The 21,590-nt window shown below is 34.5% G+C and overlaps 1 protein-coding gene across 1 annotated transcript in view; it reads right to left on the bottom strand.

The window, feature by feature from the left end:
- RALYL (RALY RNA binding protein like) overlaps positions 1 to 4,793 on the bottom strand; it is a 450,140-nt gene extending 445,347 nt beyond the window's left edge. The window contains exon 1 of the mRNA XM_045849466.1: positions 4,538 to 4,793. Coding sequence (XP_045705422.1) covers positions 4,538 to 4,793 — 256 coding nt within the window. The remainder of the gene's footprint in view (positions 1 to 4,537) is intronic.
- Positions 4,794 to 21,590: the final 16,797 nt, after the last annotated feature.

Here is a 21,590-nt window from a genome sequence, read left to right as displayed (position 1 = left end):
TCAGCATTTGTAAGATGTTTATAATGTAGTGAATTAACTTAATTCTCTATTTAATGCATTCCTTTTCTACGCTAGACTTTATTTAGAAACAACAGGGGCCTATATACAGGTTTTAGAGTTTCAAGGCCTAGGGCAGGCCACCCCCAATTATCCAATGGTGACACATTGATTACTTTGAATTCAAGTTACTTAATAAGCAGCTAGTGCAAGAAGGACACATTGACCCTCCCCTGTCCCCTTCAATGCAGGAATAAATCTCTCCTATTAAAGGCACCCTCCTTGGTGCAGGTTGCTGAGAGAGATACCTTTACCACTAGAGTTAAGGAAGAAAAGTCAAGAAACCCATATAAACAAATCTCTCTACTCCTGTACTAATTTACTCTCCTAAGCCCTCTTTTTGTTCAGATCCCTTACCAATGAGCACCCAAACCTAAGTTTTCTTGTCCTGTCCAACTTATTTTGACAAAATCTATCCTGTCAAAAACAAACGAACAGTTTCTTTGTTCAAAATTAAAAACTGTCTACTTCAGCACAATTTATAATAGCCAAGTGCTAGAAGCAACCTAAGTGCCTATCAGTAAACACATGGATCAAAAAACAATGTATTTACACAATGGAATACTATGCAGCAGAAAGAAAGAAGGAGTTCCTACCCTTTGCTGGATGGAGCTGGAGAGCATTATGCTAAGTGAAATAAGTTAGGCAGTGAAAGACAAATTCCATATGATCTCACCTATAAGTGGAACCTAATAACAAAACAAACGAGCAAGCAAAATATAACCAGAGTCATTGAAATTAAGAACAAACTGACAGTAACCAGATGGAGTGATAATGGGAGGGAAGGGAGAAGGGTTTTCAGGAATATCTATAAAGGACACATGGACAAAACTAAAGGGAGTAGGATCAAGGGTGGGAAGTGAGGATGGCTGTGGTGGGGGGAGTGATGGGGGCAAATGGAGACAACTATATTTGAACAACAATTTAAAAAGTTAAAGAATTAAAAACTGCCTGCTTCAATCATTCCTCTGACATTACTTATAATCTCCAGTGTGCACATATTAAATTGCTTTTTTCTTCTGTTAATATTATGTCAATTTTACTACTAGTCTAGCCATAAGAACTCAGGAAGGGTAGAGGAAGATTTCCTCCTTACACACAAGAATAAGGTCATTTTTATAGATAAGTCATTTTTTTAGTGTTGGCTTACTCCTACTATTAATAATAGATTTCTTCAGTTTGTAAACTATGTTTTTTGCAAGCATCATAACAGTGAAATAATCTAAAAATAGATATTACAAATGATTATTTAAAGCAGCTGTGTAATCAATTCAGTATAATCAGTAGAAATTAACACTGATCTAGACTTGGTCTCCAACCTCTGCAGTATATTTTATACAAAATCTTATTTTGTGTATGAACTCATATAAAAATTGTCAGTGATAAACATTAAAAAGTTTGCTTCACATTTCACATAATATGAGAAGAAAACATTCCAATGACTAGATTTAGATTAAAAACATAATAAACACTATTAATATAACAAAATTTGTAATCCAAATTCAATAAAATATTAAAAGGCTACATTAGTATTTCACGTTTTATTTTATTTTTTACATATTTTTTATTGTTGTTCAAGTACAGTTGTCTCCATTTTCTCCCCACCACTTTCCCCTTCCCCACCCCCACACCTTCCACCCTCAATCCTACCTCTCTTTGGCTTTGTCCATAGTTCCATTATACATGTTCCTTGATGACCCATCCCCTTCTTTCCCTCGTTATCTCTCCCCTCTCTGGTTACTATCAGTTTGTTCTTTTTTTCCCAACATCTCTGGTTCTATTTTGTTCACTTGTTTTGTTGATTAGGGTCCACTTACAGATGAGGTCATATGGTATTTGTGTTTTACCACCCGGCTTATTTCACTTATCATAATGTTCTCCAGTTCCAACCATGACCTGGCAATTCCACTGTTGGGATTATGCCCTAAGAATCCTGAAACACCCGTTTAAAAGAACCTACAGACTCCAATGTTAATAGCTGCACACTTTACAATAGCCAGACTCTGGAAGTAACCTAAGTGATCATCAGTAAATGAGTGGATCAGAGATGAGTGGATCAAAATTCCTTGTACATTTATACACAGAATACTATACAGCAGAAAGAAAGAAGGAGCTCCTACCATTCATGACAGCATGGATGGATGGAACTGGAAAGTATTTCACCTTTTTAAATTTAAATTTTATGAAATAACCAAGATAAATTTTATAAGGAGTTTCACATTATAGACATTGCGCTTTAATATTTTTTAATTTGAGAAGAACTTCACAGCTTGATTTTAACTTTTTAAAAATCCTGAAATAATGTGGGTCAAATGTAATCCATTGTTCTTTTCCAAAGAAAATTTAGGGATCTCCCTTACATATCAAAACCAGGAAGCCAGGGGTAGATCAATAAGTGGAGATATCCTTTATTCACTATTGTACAAAAGGAATGTGAGCATACAAAAACAGCTAAATTAATTTAAGGCCAAGTTTCCTTTTTTGTATAATATCCACAGGCATCATATTACATTTTAGATAAGTTTGTCAGGTAAAGCCTCTCTGGGGAAGTAGAGTGTGAGCACAGCCCACAATAAAGCAGGGAGCAAATAATTAGCAAAGACCTGTATTTTGCACAGAAGAAATGGAAAATCCAAAGCTGTGAGGTAGGAGCAATCTTGGAATGTGTGAGGAATAGTGAGGTCACCAATATTAACAGTAGTCAAGAAGGTAAAGAGAATTATCAGATGGAGTCAAGGATGTAGTGATGTAGTAGTAAGAGGCATGGTAGGAACAATATAGAAGATAAATCTTACTCTGGATGAGATGGAAAGGTATTGAAGGTTTAAGAGCAGGATCATGGCACAATCTCATTTATGTTTCTCAAGAACTCTGTGACAAGAGTGGAAAGAGGCAGACCAATTCGAGGGTTATATTGTAGTTCACCTGATATACCATGATGGCTTGTGTGAGATAGCTATTGTTCTGTAGAGATTTCAAAGGTGGCAAAGGTTGGGACATATTGAGGACAAGAAAGTTGATGATGAATGTTGGAGTGTTGGGGAAAGAGAAGAATCAGGTTTGACCCCCTAAGTTTTTGTTTGAAAAAGTGGATAGATAAAGGTCCTATTTATTATGTTGGAGAGCATGGGGGTGATGCAGGTTGAGGATGTAGGCATTCAAGAGTTTTTGCTGCATTTAAAGCTTAAATGCCTGTAGATATCCAAGAGATGGTGTTGTATGATCAGTTTGATACATGGATCTGGTCATAAATTATGGAATCACTGTGATATTCATTATCTTTTCCTCATGTAAAAGATGAAAAATTTTATCTATACATTAATTACAAATATATTCTTTTGAATATATTTTACTTCAGACTGTATTCTCCTTTCTTTGAAATAAACTGTATTACATCTTGGACATTGGGCATAATTCTGATAATTTTCCATGATTGAACAGGTATGGTGTACAAGATCCCTGAAAAGATAAGAAACATTGGTTATATTGCTTTTCCAGTTCTGAAAATTTACCTTCTTTTGCTATTTTCCTATCCATTCTCTCCAAAAAGTAGAAAAAAAAGATTATAAGGAAAATACATTAGCTCCCTAAATGTAAATAGTATAAGTATGGGAACTAAAAGGGACCTTATAATAAGTCTGACAAGTTCAGTGACTGAAAGTAAACTCACAGAGTGACCTTGTAATAAATCCCTCCTGGCTGGGCAGGTCATAGTGAGTAGTTATACCACAGGCCTATAACTTCCTTAATGAAAGGTTTTTGAGCAAGTCCTGTCCACTGTTTTTGTGCATCCACATTCACACATCTTTCAAATGCCAGAAGTAATCCTTTTTTTCAGACACCCTCAGAAGTGAACTACCCTGAAGGAAACACATAATCTTGTTAGCTATCCTATACCTTATTTTCTCCCACCTTCATGTAATCTTTCTTATTTCCCCTTATTCATTCCATATGTATTATAAAACCTCATAACTGTCATTCTCCAGCACATTTCAGATCTTGCTTCCCAGCAATATCATCAGTTTGGCTCCAATAAACTCTCAGAAAAATCCCTTACAGGTTGGCCATTATTGCATTAACAAGTATATTAAGTTTATATTTTTTCTTATTTATTTCATTTTATTATTTAATTTTTTCATAGCATAGTGCCTCCTGGAAGATAGACACCATTTCAAATCAAATCAAGTTAGATACAATGTCTGTTTTTCATCTGCTGCCTCTGTTACGATTGATGGAGGTAACAAGTATTATAAGCATACTTGACCTCGTTTCAAAACATATAAACAAAATAAGAAATGTATGTGTAAAAGCATATGAGAACAAAAAATATAATATTGTAAATTTAAAATATATGAGCACTGTAATTGTTTAAATAAGAGGTAGATACTATGATCCTACTGGCTCTTACATAGTAAAACTACATCCAATATGTGCGGAGATGGTAACAGCAGTGTGAAAGCCATGGCTGAATATCACTTACCAAGGGGCTGGCCTGCGATGATTCTGGCATTTTCTCCAGCGACTGCTGCCCTTGCATGCCGCTCACTCATGTATTGTACAAATGCGTAACCTTTGTGAACTGAGCATCCAACTATTTTCCCATACTTTGAAAAAATGGCTTCAATGTCAACTTTCTTGACAATGGCTGTGTTTAGATTGCCAATGAAAACACGGGAGTTGATGGACTTGGGGTCATTCTTATTGGTGACGTTGCTGGTCTGTGTTTTGCCAGTCATGGTAGGGTCACCTTGTTTTAATCCTAAAACAAATAAACAAACAAAAATGCTCAAAAAGTAAATAATTAGATGGAATGGACATCACTGGCAGTTTTGCAATATATAGTAGGTAAACTTCAATTATCTAAGTATGACTGATTTTCTTGAAAAGAAAATTTAGCAAGGTAAAAGGTGAATATTACATTGCAGAATGTGATAGAAAAATACTTATAACCACTTAGCATAGAAGTATAAGTAGATGAGTTCCTGATTTCTTCATCCACAATTAAGCCCTGAGTAATAACTAAACCTTTTATAATTTTTTAAGTCTCATTTTTTTAGAAGGAAGTTGTAGAATAAATCACCTTATTATATCAACAAAGGAAAACCCAACATGGCTAAGGCCAGATGATGAAATATATAAGTGACCTCCCTTTATTGTTAAGAACATGCATTTTTATCTCTTCATTTTCTTTAATGGGTAGACATATTGACTATTCATTCTCAGAACAATCCTGCTAGAAACTAACAATCCATTTCATTGAATGCTGTGGGAAAAAAAGGGTGGTAAAAAAAAATTCAATTATAAAACTTAACATAAGAAAAACATGACTCTGAAAATAAAGAAATTAAGCAGAATGAATTTTTTACATTCTTTTTAATTGAACCAGTATCACATGTCAGTTTCCCAAAACAAGCAGCCTATGCAGCTAATTTTTCATCAATAATCAGCAAATTAGTAAATTGGGAATCTGTGTTAAAGTTTCTATTCTCAACCTCATTTTTAATTCATTTAACTAATGGTTCCTATGTTGCCTAAAGACAGTTAATGTTTCAAAGACTACTTTGTGGGCTTGGAATAGTGTTTAATTGTGCTTAATTAAGTGGAATAGCTTTTATTTCTAAGCATTCTAGCACCTACAGGTTTAGTTTTAAAGATTTTAAAAATTCATTCATTCAACAATGTTTATTAAGCATCTATGTAACTTCCTGGTGTTGTCTTTTAAAGTGCCTATCAAGTTAAAATTTAATGAAACTAAATTTCTACAAAGACACAATCTCTGACATTGATAAGCATGGTTGAACATTAGCTAACTGATACATTTTATCATTGAAAAAATATTTTTATATGAAGGATCTCTTTTATAGCCCTAGAGTTATAAAAATAAAGTGTCTCTTAGTTAAAAAATAGTTTTAAATGACATTTCTAATTTGAGCAGTAATGTTTGGAAATCTTAAAGGCATGTAAACTGCATGTACTAATAAATTTACTATGCATTTAAACCAGCAACTTTTGAAATTAAGAGAGACAAAATGAGAGTGCTCATTATTACATGTTGGATGGTTAAATTTTTACTAAATATTAGACCCTCAACATTACATGTATCTTCTTATAAGGAAGGTGAACTTTGTAAGCATTTATTCACATAAAAATTAAGAGAATGACATCATTACAAACAAGGATTATATTGCTGCTTTGCTTTGTTTCAGCTTAGCTGCATTTTAGTGGTTGCTTTATGAATCATTCAAGGTATTCAGTATTAGGGTTGAAGGGATAAAAATGTGATAACTTTTTAAAATTTTTGCAATTTGAGTTATAGCATACTTCAAGACAAATGCCGAGAATCAACTGAAACAAGAAAAACCAAGATGTACATATGTATTTTAAACATTTAGCTTCTTCATATAATCCAGTGTACTTAATCACACAGAAGGAGAAAATTAAGCTAAAAGACCTATTTTTTTTTTTTTGGCTATGGAATAGATTGATGGTTACTTTCCTTACCCCTCCAGGCCAACATCAGTAATATTATCCACTGAAATAATATTTTCTTTTAGCTCTTATGTGATATTTTTTGATGTATTGTAGCATTATTTTCAAGAATAAACTATTTATGTGGCTGACATTTTATTTCCTGGGCAGGGGTTAGTTGGTTAAGAAGCAAATACAAACATTGTTAGATTAAGACAGACCCATGGTTACAGAATCCAGTGGTCTGTCTTTGACAGTGACCCTGTCTCATATTTAATATGAGGACACAAATGTACTCTGAATTCTCACTATAAACACCACCATAACCTCATTGACTCTGTCCTTTGACTCCACGGATAACTCTCATAACTTAACTCCAGAGTTATTATAGAATTCTACTTTATGACTCTTAATCTCCTTAAAATCTGTACATGTCTAACTTTTCACACAAAGTCTGACTTGCCAATTCCCATCAGTGTTTATAACCAAGAAAGATTTTTGTGGTAGTGTTGTCCATTACCATTTCAACACTGCAAAATCAAGACTCAGCTCACAGGATAATATTTAGCTTATGCTTCTCTGTTATATTAATTTTCAGTCTGTTGAAGGATGTTCACTGTCAGCCATGATGGACTAATGAGTTGAATGAACCCTCCTGATTCAAACAACTAGAAAACTAGGCTCATGTAGATATTAAACCATAGGCAGTGCAAATCCCAGGTGCTCAACAGACAAAAAGTAAAGGAAGGTTTAGTCTGGCCCCAGCTTTCTGTCTGGAAAGTGTTTTGAGTCACAGAGCTGGGGTGTATGTATATATATGTGTAATGGAAAGTAAGCAACTTTACTGAGTTGAGGTGACAGAGATCAGAGTTCAGGACATCTGAGAAGGCAGGGATTTGTGGGCATGTTCCCAGAGAGAAGAGAGCTATGCAGAATGTAACCAGATATTGTCTCAGGAGTCCCTCGAATATGTGCTGACTCACGATATATGTATGCAAGGTGAACTTCATGAGGTTAGTTAGAGTTATTGGAAAGCTGTGAGCTGATTGGCTCCCAATCCACAAAAGGCCAAGGATCATTCAAGTTTCCACCAGCAACAGTGTAGAATCTAAAACGATTTCTGCAGCACAATGTTAGACACTAAAGGACCAGGCCTTAGTAATAAGGAAAAAGAGTCCTTATGGCAAAAGATACTCTGGGACCCCAATGATAAATCTTAAAAACAAGTCTCAAGATGATCAAACTAGCCCACACACCTGAATGTCTACAGAGCACAGCACAATAATTCTTTAAAAAGTAGAACTCATTCAGCTATGTAAAATATAAAAACTTTACCGTCCAATAAAATACTCCTAGACACTCCAAGAATCAAAAAACTGAACCAAAACCAGGAGAGAAATAAATATATAAAAAAGAACCAGATGGAACACATAAATATGAAAACTATATTATCAAACATAAAAAATATACTTAATTAATATTGAAAGTGATAAGACTCTTCAGAAGAACTGGTATGTGAATGTGAAGCTATAAGAAGAGAATAAGTGCTGGCTGGTGTAGCTCAGTGGCAGAGTGATGGCCCGTCAATCAAAGGGTCACTGGTTCAATTCCCAGTCAGGGCACATGCCTGAGTTGCAGGCCAGGTCTTTGGTTGGTGATGCGAAAGGCAACCACACATTGATGTTTCTCTTCTTTTCTTTCTTCCTCCCTTCCCCTCTCTAAAAAATAAATAAATGAAATCTTTGGAGAGTACCCAAAATGTGTCATAAAGATAAAACACTAGGAAAAATAATAAAAGAGCATCAGTATAACCTACATGTATATGGAGTGCCAGAGGGACAAAAATATTTTTAAAATAATGACCAAAAATCTTCCACATTTGATGAAAATTATGAATCTAATAGATCCCAGAATATCACTGAACCCCAATCAGAATAAACATAAAGAAAAGCACAGGCAGAGAAATCATAATTGAATACTGAGAATCAATGATAAAGAGAAAAATCAGGGAACTCTCTGACATTGGAAAAATGCCTACATTATAAGAAAAAAATGGACAACAGTTCAGAAAAAGTTGCAACTACAAAACAAATGACAAGGGAAAAGACAATTATTTAGCAAAAATGAAACTAGCCTAGAACTTGTCTGTTTTTAAGTTAGAGGTTTGAGTGGAGCTAGGGTTAGATGTCTGTGAAGGTTGCTGTATAATAAAACATGCACTATAACCCATGGCTGCTCCACAGAAACTTCTGTAATTATGGAAACATTGTACATCTACACCATCCAAAAAGGAAGTCTATAACCCCATGTGACTTTGAGGACTTGGAATGTGATAGTGTAGTGTAGTTGATAGTGTGTTTGAAATTTTAATTTTACTTAATTAAATTAAAGGCAACATTTCCCTGGATTGCTCTACTCAAAAAGGTTAACAGGGCTCTGGTCCTTTAAAAATATAGTGTAAATATAAAATGGAGATAATTTGACTGTGCATATTTTAGGTCCTCAAATCTCACAAACAATAAATAATTTGGAATAAAAACAAAAATTTCAAGTAGCTGCCATGTAAGGAATTATTTACAGGTAGACTTTTTATTATGGAAATATTATACTGAAATGATGAATGCTGTGTAAAATTTTTTAAACATATGTTTTGAATAAATATAGCCTTTTTCTTTATGTTTGAGAGAGATTTTTACTCTTGAGTCTCAAAGGGATGTGATCTCAACTATAAGTGGAATCTAATCAACAAAATAAACCATTGAGCAAAATAGAACCAGAGACTTTGAAATAAAGAACAAACAGACAGTGATCAGAGGGGCAGGGAAAAGGAGACAACAGGGGAAATAAGGGGAAGGGTCATCAAGGAACCATAAGTGTCATAAAGGACCCATGAACAAAGACAATGGGGGGAGGATTGAATGTGAAAGGTGGGGTGGTTAGGGAAGAGGGGAGTAATGAGGGGGGCAATGGGGACAATTGTAATTGTATGACAATAATAAAAAATAAAAGCATTGTAGAAAGTAAAAATAATAAAACGAATACATTAATTATGAAATATAGGCAATGTTAAATTGAGCCCTAGAGAAGACATTTTGGGAGCAAAATTAATAGGACAGTATATTCCACCCTTCTAATTTAAGTGGTCATGATTTTCCAATCTAAACTTTAGATATCCTCAGACACTCATACTGAACAAAGAAGGAACAACAAAACAATATCAACAATGAGAAATACCAGGTATTCAAGAATGTCAACCAACAATATTCATACATACTACATTCAAGAATCTGGTAAAATATTAAAGGAATGAAAATGAATAAGAAAGAACAGATTGTACCCTAAATGTTAACACCTGAAGCCTGCAGCTAGTACTCATACAAATGCTACAATATAAGGTAAAATCTGGAAAATGCTACAAGGTATGAAGCATTGTAATTTCTGAAAAATAGAGAGATCATGTCCATTTGAGAAGATCAGATAAAAATTCTTAAAGTAGATGATACTTGAATTAATCATTAAAAAGGGTATTTTAAGAATTCAATTTGAATACAGTAAATGTCTATGTGCTCAAAAAGACAGTTGCTTTCCTATTTTTTTAACTCATCTACATGCTTCAATAATGTTTTTCATTAAACAAGTTGGTAAAAAAATTACTTAGATTTGTAATTAGAAAAAAGGGAAAACTGACCTGAAATAAATGAATGCTACTAAGTATATCTTCTTGGACAGAATAAACCAAAAGACAGCCAAAAAAGGGGTCTAAATTTATTCTTGAGAAAAACATCTATAATTTTTTTAGGTTCTTTTAAAAAATTACTTTAATTGTTGTTCAAGTACAGTTTTCTGTCTTTTACTCCCATCCCAGCCCATCCCCCAGCCCTCCTTACCTCCCTCCCATTTCCACCCCCCCAGTTTTTGTCCATATATACTTTATACTTGTTCCAACATCTATAATTTTAAAAGATAGAATTTATATCACCCAAAGCAGTTTCAGTTATTCAAGAATCTTCTGATGTCCATTTTTCATGGGAAATCACCAAGTGTATTTGGTACAAAATAAAGATCAATACTGTAGTTATGATGATGATTCAATTTTAAGCCCTAAACATCTTCTTGAAATACGATAAACTCAGCTTTTTAAAAGTAAAGATTTTAGGGGATAGGTACATATAAAGGGTAATACATACACATGCAGAAAGGAAAAAGTGTAATACCAACTGAGGACAATTACTATTAAAAATATCGTGTTTTCTTTGTCATTCTTTTTGTAGTACTTAGAAAAAAGTTCTTAAAATCTGCATACCAATTGCCACTACTTATTATCTGAACATCCATTTTATTGTTTTTAAATAATCTTATTGTATACAATAATGCATAGTAATAAAACAATACCATCATTTCCTCCCTTCTCTTGATTAGCATTTAGCTTGTTTCCAATTTTTTCAGATTGCAAAAATATCTCAGAAAAACATTTTAACAAACTTAGGAAGGATAAATTTCAAGTACTGAAATTCCTTTGTAAATAGGCTAGGAGAAACCTCTAGTTATCAATTCTCACCTATTTCCTAGAAAGGTCCAACATCCTTCTACTCCCACCAGGAGAGTGGGATATTTTTTAGCAAAGTCAAGCTGGTTGTGATGCCTGGCAGCTCTCCCCTAACGCTACATTCAGTATTTTCTGATATATCAGGTTGAACAGGAGAAATGGGCAAATCATAAATTTCATAAGAGAGGGAGTCTGCAATGAGGAATGGAATTTGTTTACAAGGTTAGTGAGGCCGGTGCCATAACAGAAACCGCATCATTTCCTTGTATTCAGAGAAAGATGAAATCTGTGTCTCTGGTTATATTTTGCTTGCTTGTTTGTTTTGTTAATTAGGTTCCACTTATAGGTGAGATCATATGGTATTTGTCTTTCAACACCTGGTTTTCTTCACTTAGCATAATGCTTTCCAGTTCTATCCATGTTGTTGCACTGGGTAGGAGCTCCTTCTTTCTTTTTGCTGAGTAGCATTCCATTGTGTAAATGTACCACAGTTTATTGATCCACTCATAATTTTAAATGAGTGGATCAGCACTTGGTATTGTAAATTGTGGTGGGGATGGGTAGGGTAGGGGAAAGTGGTGGTGGGAAAATGGAAACAACTGTATTTGAACATCAATAAAAAATTAAAAAAAAAGAGAAAGATGAAATCATGTTTTGGAGCTTCATAGGAATTATCTCCAAAGTCATTAGTACTTAAAAATGTAATAAAAATTATTCTAGTTTTCTTTGTTAAGTGCACACTTTGTTAAGTCTATAAATTCTATTTTAATATGTTGGGGTGTTACAAGAGTATGTGGCCAATGTTTATTAAAAATGTAATGGATGATTAAAAGAATTAAAAATGCTGCATATTAAAATTGTTTTTCCACAGTTCTATCTCAGAATCACAATCCAGTTACTGTAAATACAAATAACATTCAGAACAAAAGTGAAATTCTTACACATAAAGTTCTTGAAAATATATTAATTATATTCACATCAAATTATTCTTTATACTTTTCTTAAAACTATGCACCTCAGGCACTGTATATAGTGTTGTGGCAACAGCACTAAATAAGAACCTAAAAATGAAATTTCCATTTTCTTTTTTAACTAATTTGTGTATAAAAATGTAAAGATATATTGAAAGGGGGAATGGAGACAACCGTATGTGAACAACAATAAAATTAATCAATCAATCAATAAAAATGTAAATATATAAAATATTTTGCTTTTAATAAGGAACCACTGATAATAAAGGCAATATAGTAAATTTCAAAGAAAATTGATTACTATAAGAGATTTAAAAGTATCATTTAATAAGATGTAGAGAGTTTAGAAATCAAGCAAATGAAAGTATTGCATTCAGCAGCTTGAGGTAGAACATAAACATTGACTAAGACTATTTAAGCAACAGAAAAATAAAATTACTGTATAAAATTAAGAATATCATTCATTTGTGAAGCATATAATGCTAGCTAAAATATCTTGGTAGTAATTAGATTTTGATAGGACTATTAGTTACAAAGAAATAAGTATTTTTTTATCTGGAGATTGAGGTTAAGTCTTTGGAGAGAAAAAATAAATAAATATAAACATATAGATATAGACAATGTAATAACAACTGTAGTGACAAAAGTAATGATTTTGTATTGGCTATTTTAAATATAAAATTGGAAATCAATGAATATTGTTAACATATCAAACTTAAGAATTTGAAACATTAAACTTTATGTTAAACAAAATTATTTTGGAAAATCTAAATTAGAAATGTAATTTTGTAAATAAGAAGTAATGGTATGTGTTTAACTGTCTCTTGGGAAATGTTTCATGGGGGGCTGCATTGCCAACCACTATGTAGCAAAGGGCTATGGTCTACAAAAGACAATCACTCAAGTTCATGAGGGGTTGGACACATCCATGTGAAAATTGAGACCAATTTGGTAGATGCTGGCACAGTCCAAGCATCAAGATTAAAGTAAGGAAAAAATAATTAGCAAATTCTTTGTTCATGCATTAGTCAACTTGAGCTGTTATAACAAATACCCCAGACTGAGTGTCTTATACAGAAGTTATTTCTCAAAGTCCTGGAGATTGGAAGTCCATGATCAAGGTGCCACCTGATAGAGTTCCTGGGAAAACTTTCCTCCTGACTTGAAGATGGCCAGCTATAGATGAAGATTTATATTCTCATTGTGTCCTCACATGGTGGAGAGAGGCAGATCTCTGGCCTCTCTTCCTTTCTTATAGGGACACTTATCCCATCATGGGAGCCCTACCCTCATGACCTCAACTAAACTTAATTACTACTTCCTAGAGAACCCTCCCTCCAAATAACATCATATTGGGGGGGGCATGGTTAGGGCTTCAACACATAAACTTTGAGGGAACATAATTTAGCCCATAAAATCACATGGCCTATGTCATCCCATTTGTGTTTGGAGTTTTGGGAAATGGAACAAGCTTCCTCTGAGCCTTTAAACATTGTGACTAGTGGTATATCTATTCTATAAGGAAGCACATAATCATTGACTATTTCTCCAAGTACTAAATTCCATGTAAAAATACCATTTTTACAAATAAGAAATCAGTATCAACTTTAATTTTAAAATACAAATATTCCATGAGATAAATACATATGGTGGTAAAACTCAAAAATATTCACTTCATCCTGAAGTACACTCATATTTTCTAGAACATGAGCAAACTAGGAATGTGAAATTCATAAAAGCTTTTTCCTCTGCTAAATAGAGTCATTACAAGTTGCTCAAGATGCTGACTATAATTATGTTTCCAAAATAACTTTCTGCTGGTCAATATGACTTAGAAAAAGATTGTTTTGAGTTACATAGAGAAATCAAATCAACAATAAATAAACTCTTCCTGCTTGATTTGGGGAGACTGGTAAGTTAAAATTAGTGTTTACTTGTGTTATAAGGATCTTGGGAAATGGAACAATTAAGTCATATGCTTCTTCTGCATTGCTGGAGATGCTGTGATTGGTGCTCTGTCTCTACTCTCAGGGGTTGTGCACCAAGAACAGACACAATTTTGTGACACTGGTTATTTTTTGAACCTTTATTTAGCAGAGAACCATAGACAATGAGGCACCATTACCTTGGTCTGTGATTGGGCAGCTTATCCATGCAGAAATCAGCACCTTTTGGGAAAGATCCCTTCTGGGTTAGGATCAGGCAGTCAGAATAAAGTGGATTAAAAGCAATGAGTGCTACTCTACTCTTTGTCACATAATGCTTCTTATTGAATGCCAATTGTAAACATCACTGAAAGGGGCTCCATTTAGGGAATTTGAGTTTTAAAATACAGTCTATCAATTATTAAAACTAAAAAGCAGTTGTGCAACTTTATATCTAACAAGCAAGGAGCACTTATTATCTAACCCGCCATTAATTTAAGTGCATAGTAAATATTTATTTCCTTATAATAATAAGAGTGTTCGTCCTTTTCCTTTAATTTCCTCTGGGATGTGAAATATCTCCAGAAAGGTGCTCCAAATTACTTAAATAGGACAGCAATCCCAATAATGCCCAAGGGTTCTTCACTGAAAGAACTTTTCATGTTATGCTGAAGGGAATAGCCACAAACTGCTAAATCTTAGTCTGTAATTTCTATTAAGAGAGAGAATGTCAAGTAACACAGTATCTTGACAATGCCCAGAGATCATCCTGATAATTTTTCCTCAGAAACTGTAAGACCCATCAATTGACCAAGTCCAACTAGAGTTTTGCTGAAATACTATAAAATAGAGTAGAAACATAAAACTTTGTATTCATCTTTTCTGTGAGTCATAGAAAAATAATAGTATGAATGTTTCATGTTAATGACACTTAATAAGACTATGGAGAGTCAGCAAAGCATCATCATGTTTACTTCTAACTGGTACATTTATGAGGCCAGCAATAGAGAAAGGGGATTCTTTTCTTTTTTTTGCATTCACCAGAAACTCAGCTCTATCTTCCATATTCTCCTACTAAATAAGTTATCTATTTCCATTGTTAAACACTCAGGTCACTTAGATCTAAACTATAGGAGGTAAAGACTGCCGTGCCCATGGGAGAAATTCAATCACTCCAAGTTAAGGGTCCATTCTACTCTTGTTTTCTTTGTTCAAACTGTCAAATAGGACAGTTTCTTGAGGAGCTGAATTCAGACTACTAAGTAATTTCATGGAGGCCAGTAAACTCCCTGGAAAGATGAACACGTTTCCATCATTATCAACGTGACTTGAAGACTGGTCCTGGGTTCAAAGGTCTCATATCCTACAACCAAACGCCGGAAATGTGTGTAATCTAAAATATAAATTAATGCCCCATATTTTGGACAATGGTGAATTTATTTCCACACACTACAGTGTTCAGGGTTGTATTAAGTAGCAATAGAAAGGAAAGGTTCCTGTTAAAGGTGAGATTGTATGGTATTTGTCTTTTACTGCCTGGTTTATTTCACTCAGCATAATGCTTTCCAAACAACAAAACAAACAAGCAAGCAAAATACAACCAAAAACACTGAAATAGAGAGCAGGCTGACAATGATCAGAGGGGAGAGGGGAGGGAATTTCAGGGGAAAAGGGGAAGGGTTTACAGGAACAAGTGTAAAGGACACATGGACAAAAACTAGTGGGGTAGAAGTGGGAGGGAGGTGAGGAGGGCTGGGGGCACTGGGATGGGAGTAAAAGACAGAAAACTGTACTTGAACAACAATTAAAATTAAAAAATAAAGGTAGGATGGAAAATCCATAAGAAAAAAGAAAGGATATAGTGAAAATGCCTATTGTATGTCTGGATCAGATAAAAATCCTGTTTACCAATTCCTCAAACTCAACTGCTATGAGTGCAAATGCATTGTTACAAATGATCACATCTACAATCCATGTATTGCAAATAATGAACTCAGAACATAATTTTTCTTTGGTGGGACAAATCCTATCTCTGAAGATACAATGTGATGACATTCAAGACTTGCTAATTCTCTCCTCTCTTCATCTATATAACTCAGGATATCTACAAATGATTAGAAAATCCATACAATGAAGAAATGTAAAATTATGGATTCTCCTTAATGAGTAAGATCTATGGAGTTATTTTTAATGATCACCCCTTTATAAGCTCAGTAAATGTTAAGATTTGTTAAGGTCTAACTCCAGAAATAATAGTGAGGAAGGGTTTGACTGTAGGTATGATGTAAGCATGGCACTTAAATGTGTTAATTCACTAGACATTTGTATCTTCCACAGAAACTTTGCACTAGGTTTTAATACTAGCATCACTAGAAGGACTTGTCAGACTGGGGAGGAAGTGCACCTTGGTTTTCAAGAACACTGTCCTCAGAGTTAGACACACAAGAATTCCTTCTCAGCTCTATTTCTAGATGAATAACTGAGCAATTTTTAACCTCTGATGTTCAGTTTTCTATCTGTAATTTAGGAATACTAATAGCAACTACTGATATATGATTTTTAAGAGGCTTAAATGAGATATAGTAAAGAACTAAACACTTTACTTGTCACATAGGAATTATGTGACAAGTAAACTATACTTGTCACATAAATTATCTGTGATTAATGTATCTGTGAGTAATAGCTTTGTTATTACTCACAATATATGGATATGTTAGAAATTCATGCCCTCTATTGCTTTTCTTCAAAGAGATTATAATTATATATTTGCAGGTACCTTGAGTTCACCTAAGGACCATTTACATCTGCCCTTTGCATATTCCACATTCTCAGGCAATTCTCTGGTAATCTGATTAATTTATCTGTGGCTGGATTTTGACACTGATTTCTAGTGTGTTCAAACAGGTGCTTCCAAAGCATTTGCATGGCCCTCCAGAGTTAGGATGCAGTTTCAAGTAATATCATATCTAAGACCTTTTTAATTGTGAAACTAGCACCTTATTCTCAACAGGTTTCTTGTGAATCAGCATACTTGATAGGTTTTAATTAACAAATGACAGATCACAGGCATGGCTGATATTTATCTTGTACTCATGAGCAATTGTGATTTTATAGGTTTCTTGCCTTTGGTATTATGACCTTGAGCTCACTGGCATATATGTGATAAAGGCCTGATGTTACAGAAGCCCTCATGTTTGCCTCTTCACAAACACCCTCAGAAATAACCTTCATGTTTTATGCATATTTCTGAGTCCTTGATTTTGCAAGCAGAGCCTGCAATGTCATTGGGGATAAGATCATTATGTGGAGTTAAGCTTCATTGGCAGTGTGGACAGGGCTTTTTTGAACATTTACATTAGGAATGTCTCCTGCCAATTTGAGATAATAGCACAAATAATGCAACAGTTTCTGCTACAGATAATGAGGTAGTCTATGGGGGTGATATTTCAGGAAGGTAGAATGGCAAAAATCAGTCAATTCTATGCACACTGCTAGATTTATTCAGAAATATGCTATATGAGACTCCCATTAACTCCAAACTAATGAGACAGATAGAGATTGATATTCACATGGTAAATTGCCCAGGCTCTAATAGAAATGGCTTATAATGCACAAATGTCTGCACTAAACCCACATGACAGTATGTAGTCAGAACAGATCTATATCTCTCAGAATGACATGAAATCTGGATCAGCAGCTGGAGAGATCACTCCTTGGACAGTGTAAAACCTGTACTGGGACCTTCCCCTGGGATCTTGATCACCAGGTACCTTGCACTTGTGAAATGGAGAATGGTGTTGAGTCCCCTGGTGTTAAAACCGTTGTCTTGCAGTTAAAGTTCCTTATCCTTTCTTCTAATTAAAGAGACTCTTAACCTTCACTTAGTTTACTGACATCCACTTTGGTTCAATAGAATTGTCACTGAAGGGTTTAAAATTGAATGTCACATGTAACTTCTCAGAGCATATTATTATTTAAAATATTTGAAACAACAATGCTAAGATTGATCATGCACTACAAATATAAGAAGCAAAATAACTTCTCCAGGCTATAGCTTATTTAAGATATTTGAATCTTGGTCAATGAGCTATATACAATGGCAATCAGGGACAAACTACATTTCCACTTGAATTTTATAGATCGTTTTAGGAAACATATGTAGGAACAAAACTACTAGGCCATGAACTACTTATGGCCTATATCTCTCCTTTAGATTTGTCTTATTTGCATTATTTTTCTTAGTAAGTTAAATGCAAAGTTTATGAATATTATACCTTATATATGTTAATAATATATGTTTTAACTCTTCCTTATATATTTTAGCTCAGGATTGTTGGGAACAAGGAAATTAAGAACTAAATTTAACCTTAATAGACAAGAACCACATTGTAGCTAAAAAGAAATGATAAAAGAGCCAGAGTACAGTTAAGTAAACATCCTGTGTCTAGCAGATGCTCTCCCCCGGGTAGGCTAGATAAGCAATGCTTTGTAGTTTTAATCAGAAAATAAGAACTTAGCTAGCTAGAGCCAGGAGATTACTAGGTTAATGAACAAACATCCTGCCTTCCCGCCTTATGCAAGAATGCTTGGTTTGAAATTCCCGCACGCGGTCTTTGTAAGCGAATTACTAACTGCCACGTCTGCTTCTGTATAACGCTTGCTTGCCCGCCCATATATAAGAACGTAGTTGTAAGCGCTAGGGGCAACTCTCGTTTGCAGCTCCTTGTGGGCACTGTGTCGCTGGACACTTTGAGAGTTCGCCCCTGTGCAGGTTAAACTTGGCCAATAAAGTAACATCTTTGATACCCTGAAAGTCTCTGATATTTGTTCTCGCATTTGCTGGATGCTACAAGGATATCCTATGAAAATTAAATACATATGTGAATTAAATAGCTTTATGTAAGTAATCTAGCAGGGATTATCATATTTCTGGAAATCACAGAATTACAATGTTTAAAAATCAGAGATATATAAGAAATATTGTTAACTACTATTGTTAATTGTACAATTTTAAACCTCTTCATGATTTTTGTGAACAGTGTTGAAAGGAATATATACTCAGTACAGAATTAAGGGCAGGCGATTCTATATTTGAAATGGATCTCATTATTTTAAAATGGTATATGAAAACAGTTCTCTCTACAAAAACATTTTAGCACCCATGATGCACAATAGATTCAGATAAAAATGAAGAGCTCTTAAAAAAATTGAATGAGGAGTGTTTCTCTCCATTTATAACAAAAGCTTGTCTTTTACTGAAGTATATTTAGAAATAATAGCTCTCACTATGGAGCTATTGTTTAGTCGGTAGCTATGTAGTTTATTCAGTAAAGTAAAATTAAATATTACTTAGGGTCATAAACACAAATAGTAATGACCTCAACATTACAAAGATTTATACAGAAAATCATAGATTATTGCGACTACATAGGTAGGTTTTATAGGCTTAAGGATTCAGAAACCAAAATGATTTTTAAAAGAATGCTATACTTTCTTATCTATTGCATATTCAGTAGGCATTAATTGTAGTGTTATCCGATTATCTCTTATAAGTTTCCATAAAACACTTTACATAGAGCAACCACTTTTCAGAAGCCATCTGCCAGAACTCTCAGTCTCGCCAGAGGACTTTATCATCTATAGTAACACCAGCACCTGCACAGGCCTTCCTGGGGAAGCCCACTTCCATACACCGAAATACACACACAAAAATAAGGTTGCTGAGAATTATGGCTCAGGACACTCTCTCCTGTCGTCCAGTTGGGTTATTAACAGCTGTGTCTTGCTGTGCTCCCACACTTGTCCTATTCTGATGTAGATAGATCCTAAGTTATAACTGAACTCTATACTACCGCAAAGCCAAGTAGTATTATTCACACTGCACAGATCAATGAAACGATGCACAGAGGCTAACTTGCCCACCATGACACAGTGCAATACTGGCATCTGAACTCAGACCAGTGCCTGCTCATTGCATTCCGTCATCCTCTGATGCCTCAGACAGTAGCAGAACTCATTTTAACATTTTAGTACTGGAGGTTCTGACAAGGAACAGAAAGCCTCAAAAGCACCTCATCTCAGGTTGCTCCTCCTCGTTCTGAGATGATCCTTCCTTTGATGCACTGATGCACCAGCATAAGCCCTGGTGAACTGTCCATCAGAAGATGGCCTATCCAGGCAGGTAACCCCCCTTTATAAACTGTAGCAGACAACACACTGTATTGTTTTTAGGAATTTGTGTTTCTCCAACCAAATACCTTTTATAATGTAATGTATATGTAATCAACATGTTAGGTATATTTTTTAAAGTATTTAAGTAAGCAAATGTAAGTAGAAAGTATCTTTAGAATCCCACAATTTGTTATTTATTTAAGACATATAGTCATTATTATGGTCATGGATATTTACCCTAATTAAAATTCTAATTATAATTAAACCTTAAATTCTATAAAATAAAATTAATTTGCACTCCTTTATTATTAGAATTTTTATTTATTTGTTTTTCAAAATTATTTATTTATTTTTTAAAAGGGGACAGGAGGGAGAAAAAAGGAAAGAGAAACACCAACAGGTTGCCTTTTGCATGCCTCCAAGTGGGGACCTGGCCCACACTCAGGTATGTGCCCTGATGTGGAATCAAACCAGAACATTTTAGTTTAAAGGCCAGTGCTCAATCCAGTGAGCCACACCAGCTGGGGCAAATTATTAGAATTTTTATAATGCATCATCAGTTGGGTATAATAGGGATAGTAGTAGCCTAAGGATTATGATGAAGGCAAAATGCTTATTCTTTGCATTCTTAATTTCCTCCAAGTAGAATGTGTTATACCTTTCATAAGATAAAACCCCATGACGAGTTTTTCAAAACTTTGAAAAAGTCAGTTTTTAAAAAAATGTTACAGATAATTTGCACAGTACTTATCATGTAGTACCAATTTAATCAATGTTAATGATCAGAATATCTATCACACCACAGTAATTTTCAAAATAACTAAATTGACTTGCATTTATTGTTGTTCAAGTACAGTAGTCTATATTTACCTCCCACCACTCCCCATCCACCCTATCCATTCTCACCTTCCTCCCCTGCTTCCACCCCAACTTGGTTTTGTCCATGTGTCCTTTATAGTTGTTCCTGGAAACCCTTCCCCCTTGCCCCCTCATTAACCCTTCCCATCTCCCCTCTGGTTACTGTGAGTTTGTACTTTTTTAAAAAAAATTACTTTATTGTTGTTCAATTACAGTTGTCTGCATTTTACCCCCACCATTGCCCCACCCCAGCCAATCCTACCTCTCTCCCTTGCTTCCACCCTCCCCCTTGGTTTTGTCCATGCGTCCTTTATAGTAGTTCTTGAAAACCCTACCCCCCACTGTCCCCTCCCTTCTCCCCTCTGGCTATTGTTAGAAGATTGTTCTTAATTTCAATATCTCTGGTTATATTTTGCTTGTTTGCTTGTTTTGTTGATTAGGTTCCACTTAAAGGTAAGATCATATGGTATTTGTCCCTCATTGCCTGGCTTATTTCACTTGGCATGATGCTCTCCAGCTGATGGATAATAATCTTTAAAAAATAGTGTTTCTGTAACACTATAAGGTCTTTTCATGTGTCCAGCAAATCTTCTT

The sequence above is a fragment of the Phyllostomus hastatus genome, unplaced genomic scaffold, assembly GCF_019186645.2.
Source record: "Phyllostomus hastatus isolate PE091 unplaced genomic scaffold, TTU_PhHast_1.1 phas_contig_65, whole genome shotgun sequence".
NCBI lineage: Eukaryota > Metazoa > Chordata > Mammalia > Chiroptera > Phyllostomidae > Phyllostomus > Phyllostomus hastatus.
The sequence above is the reverse complement of the archived record's forward strand: the minus strand, read 5'-3'. Positions and strand labels throughout refer to the sequence as shown.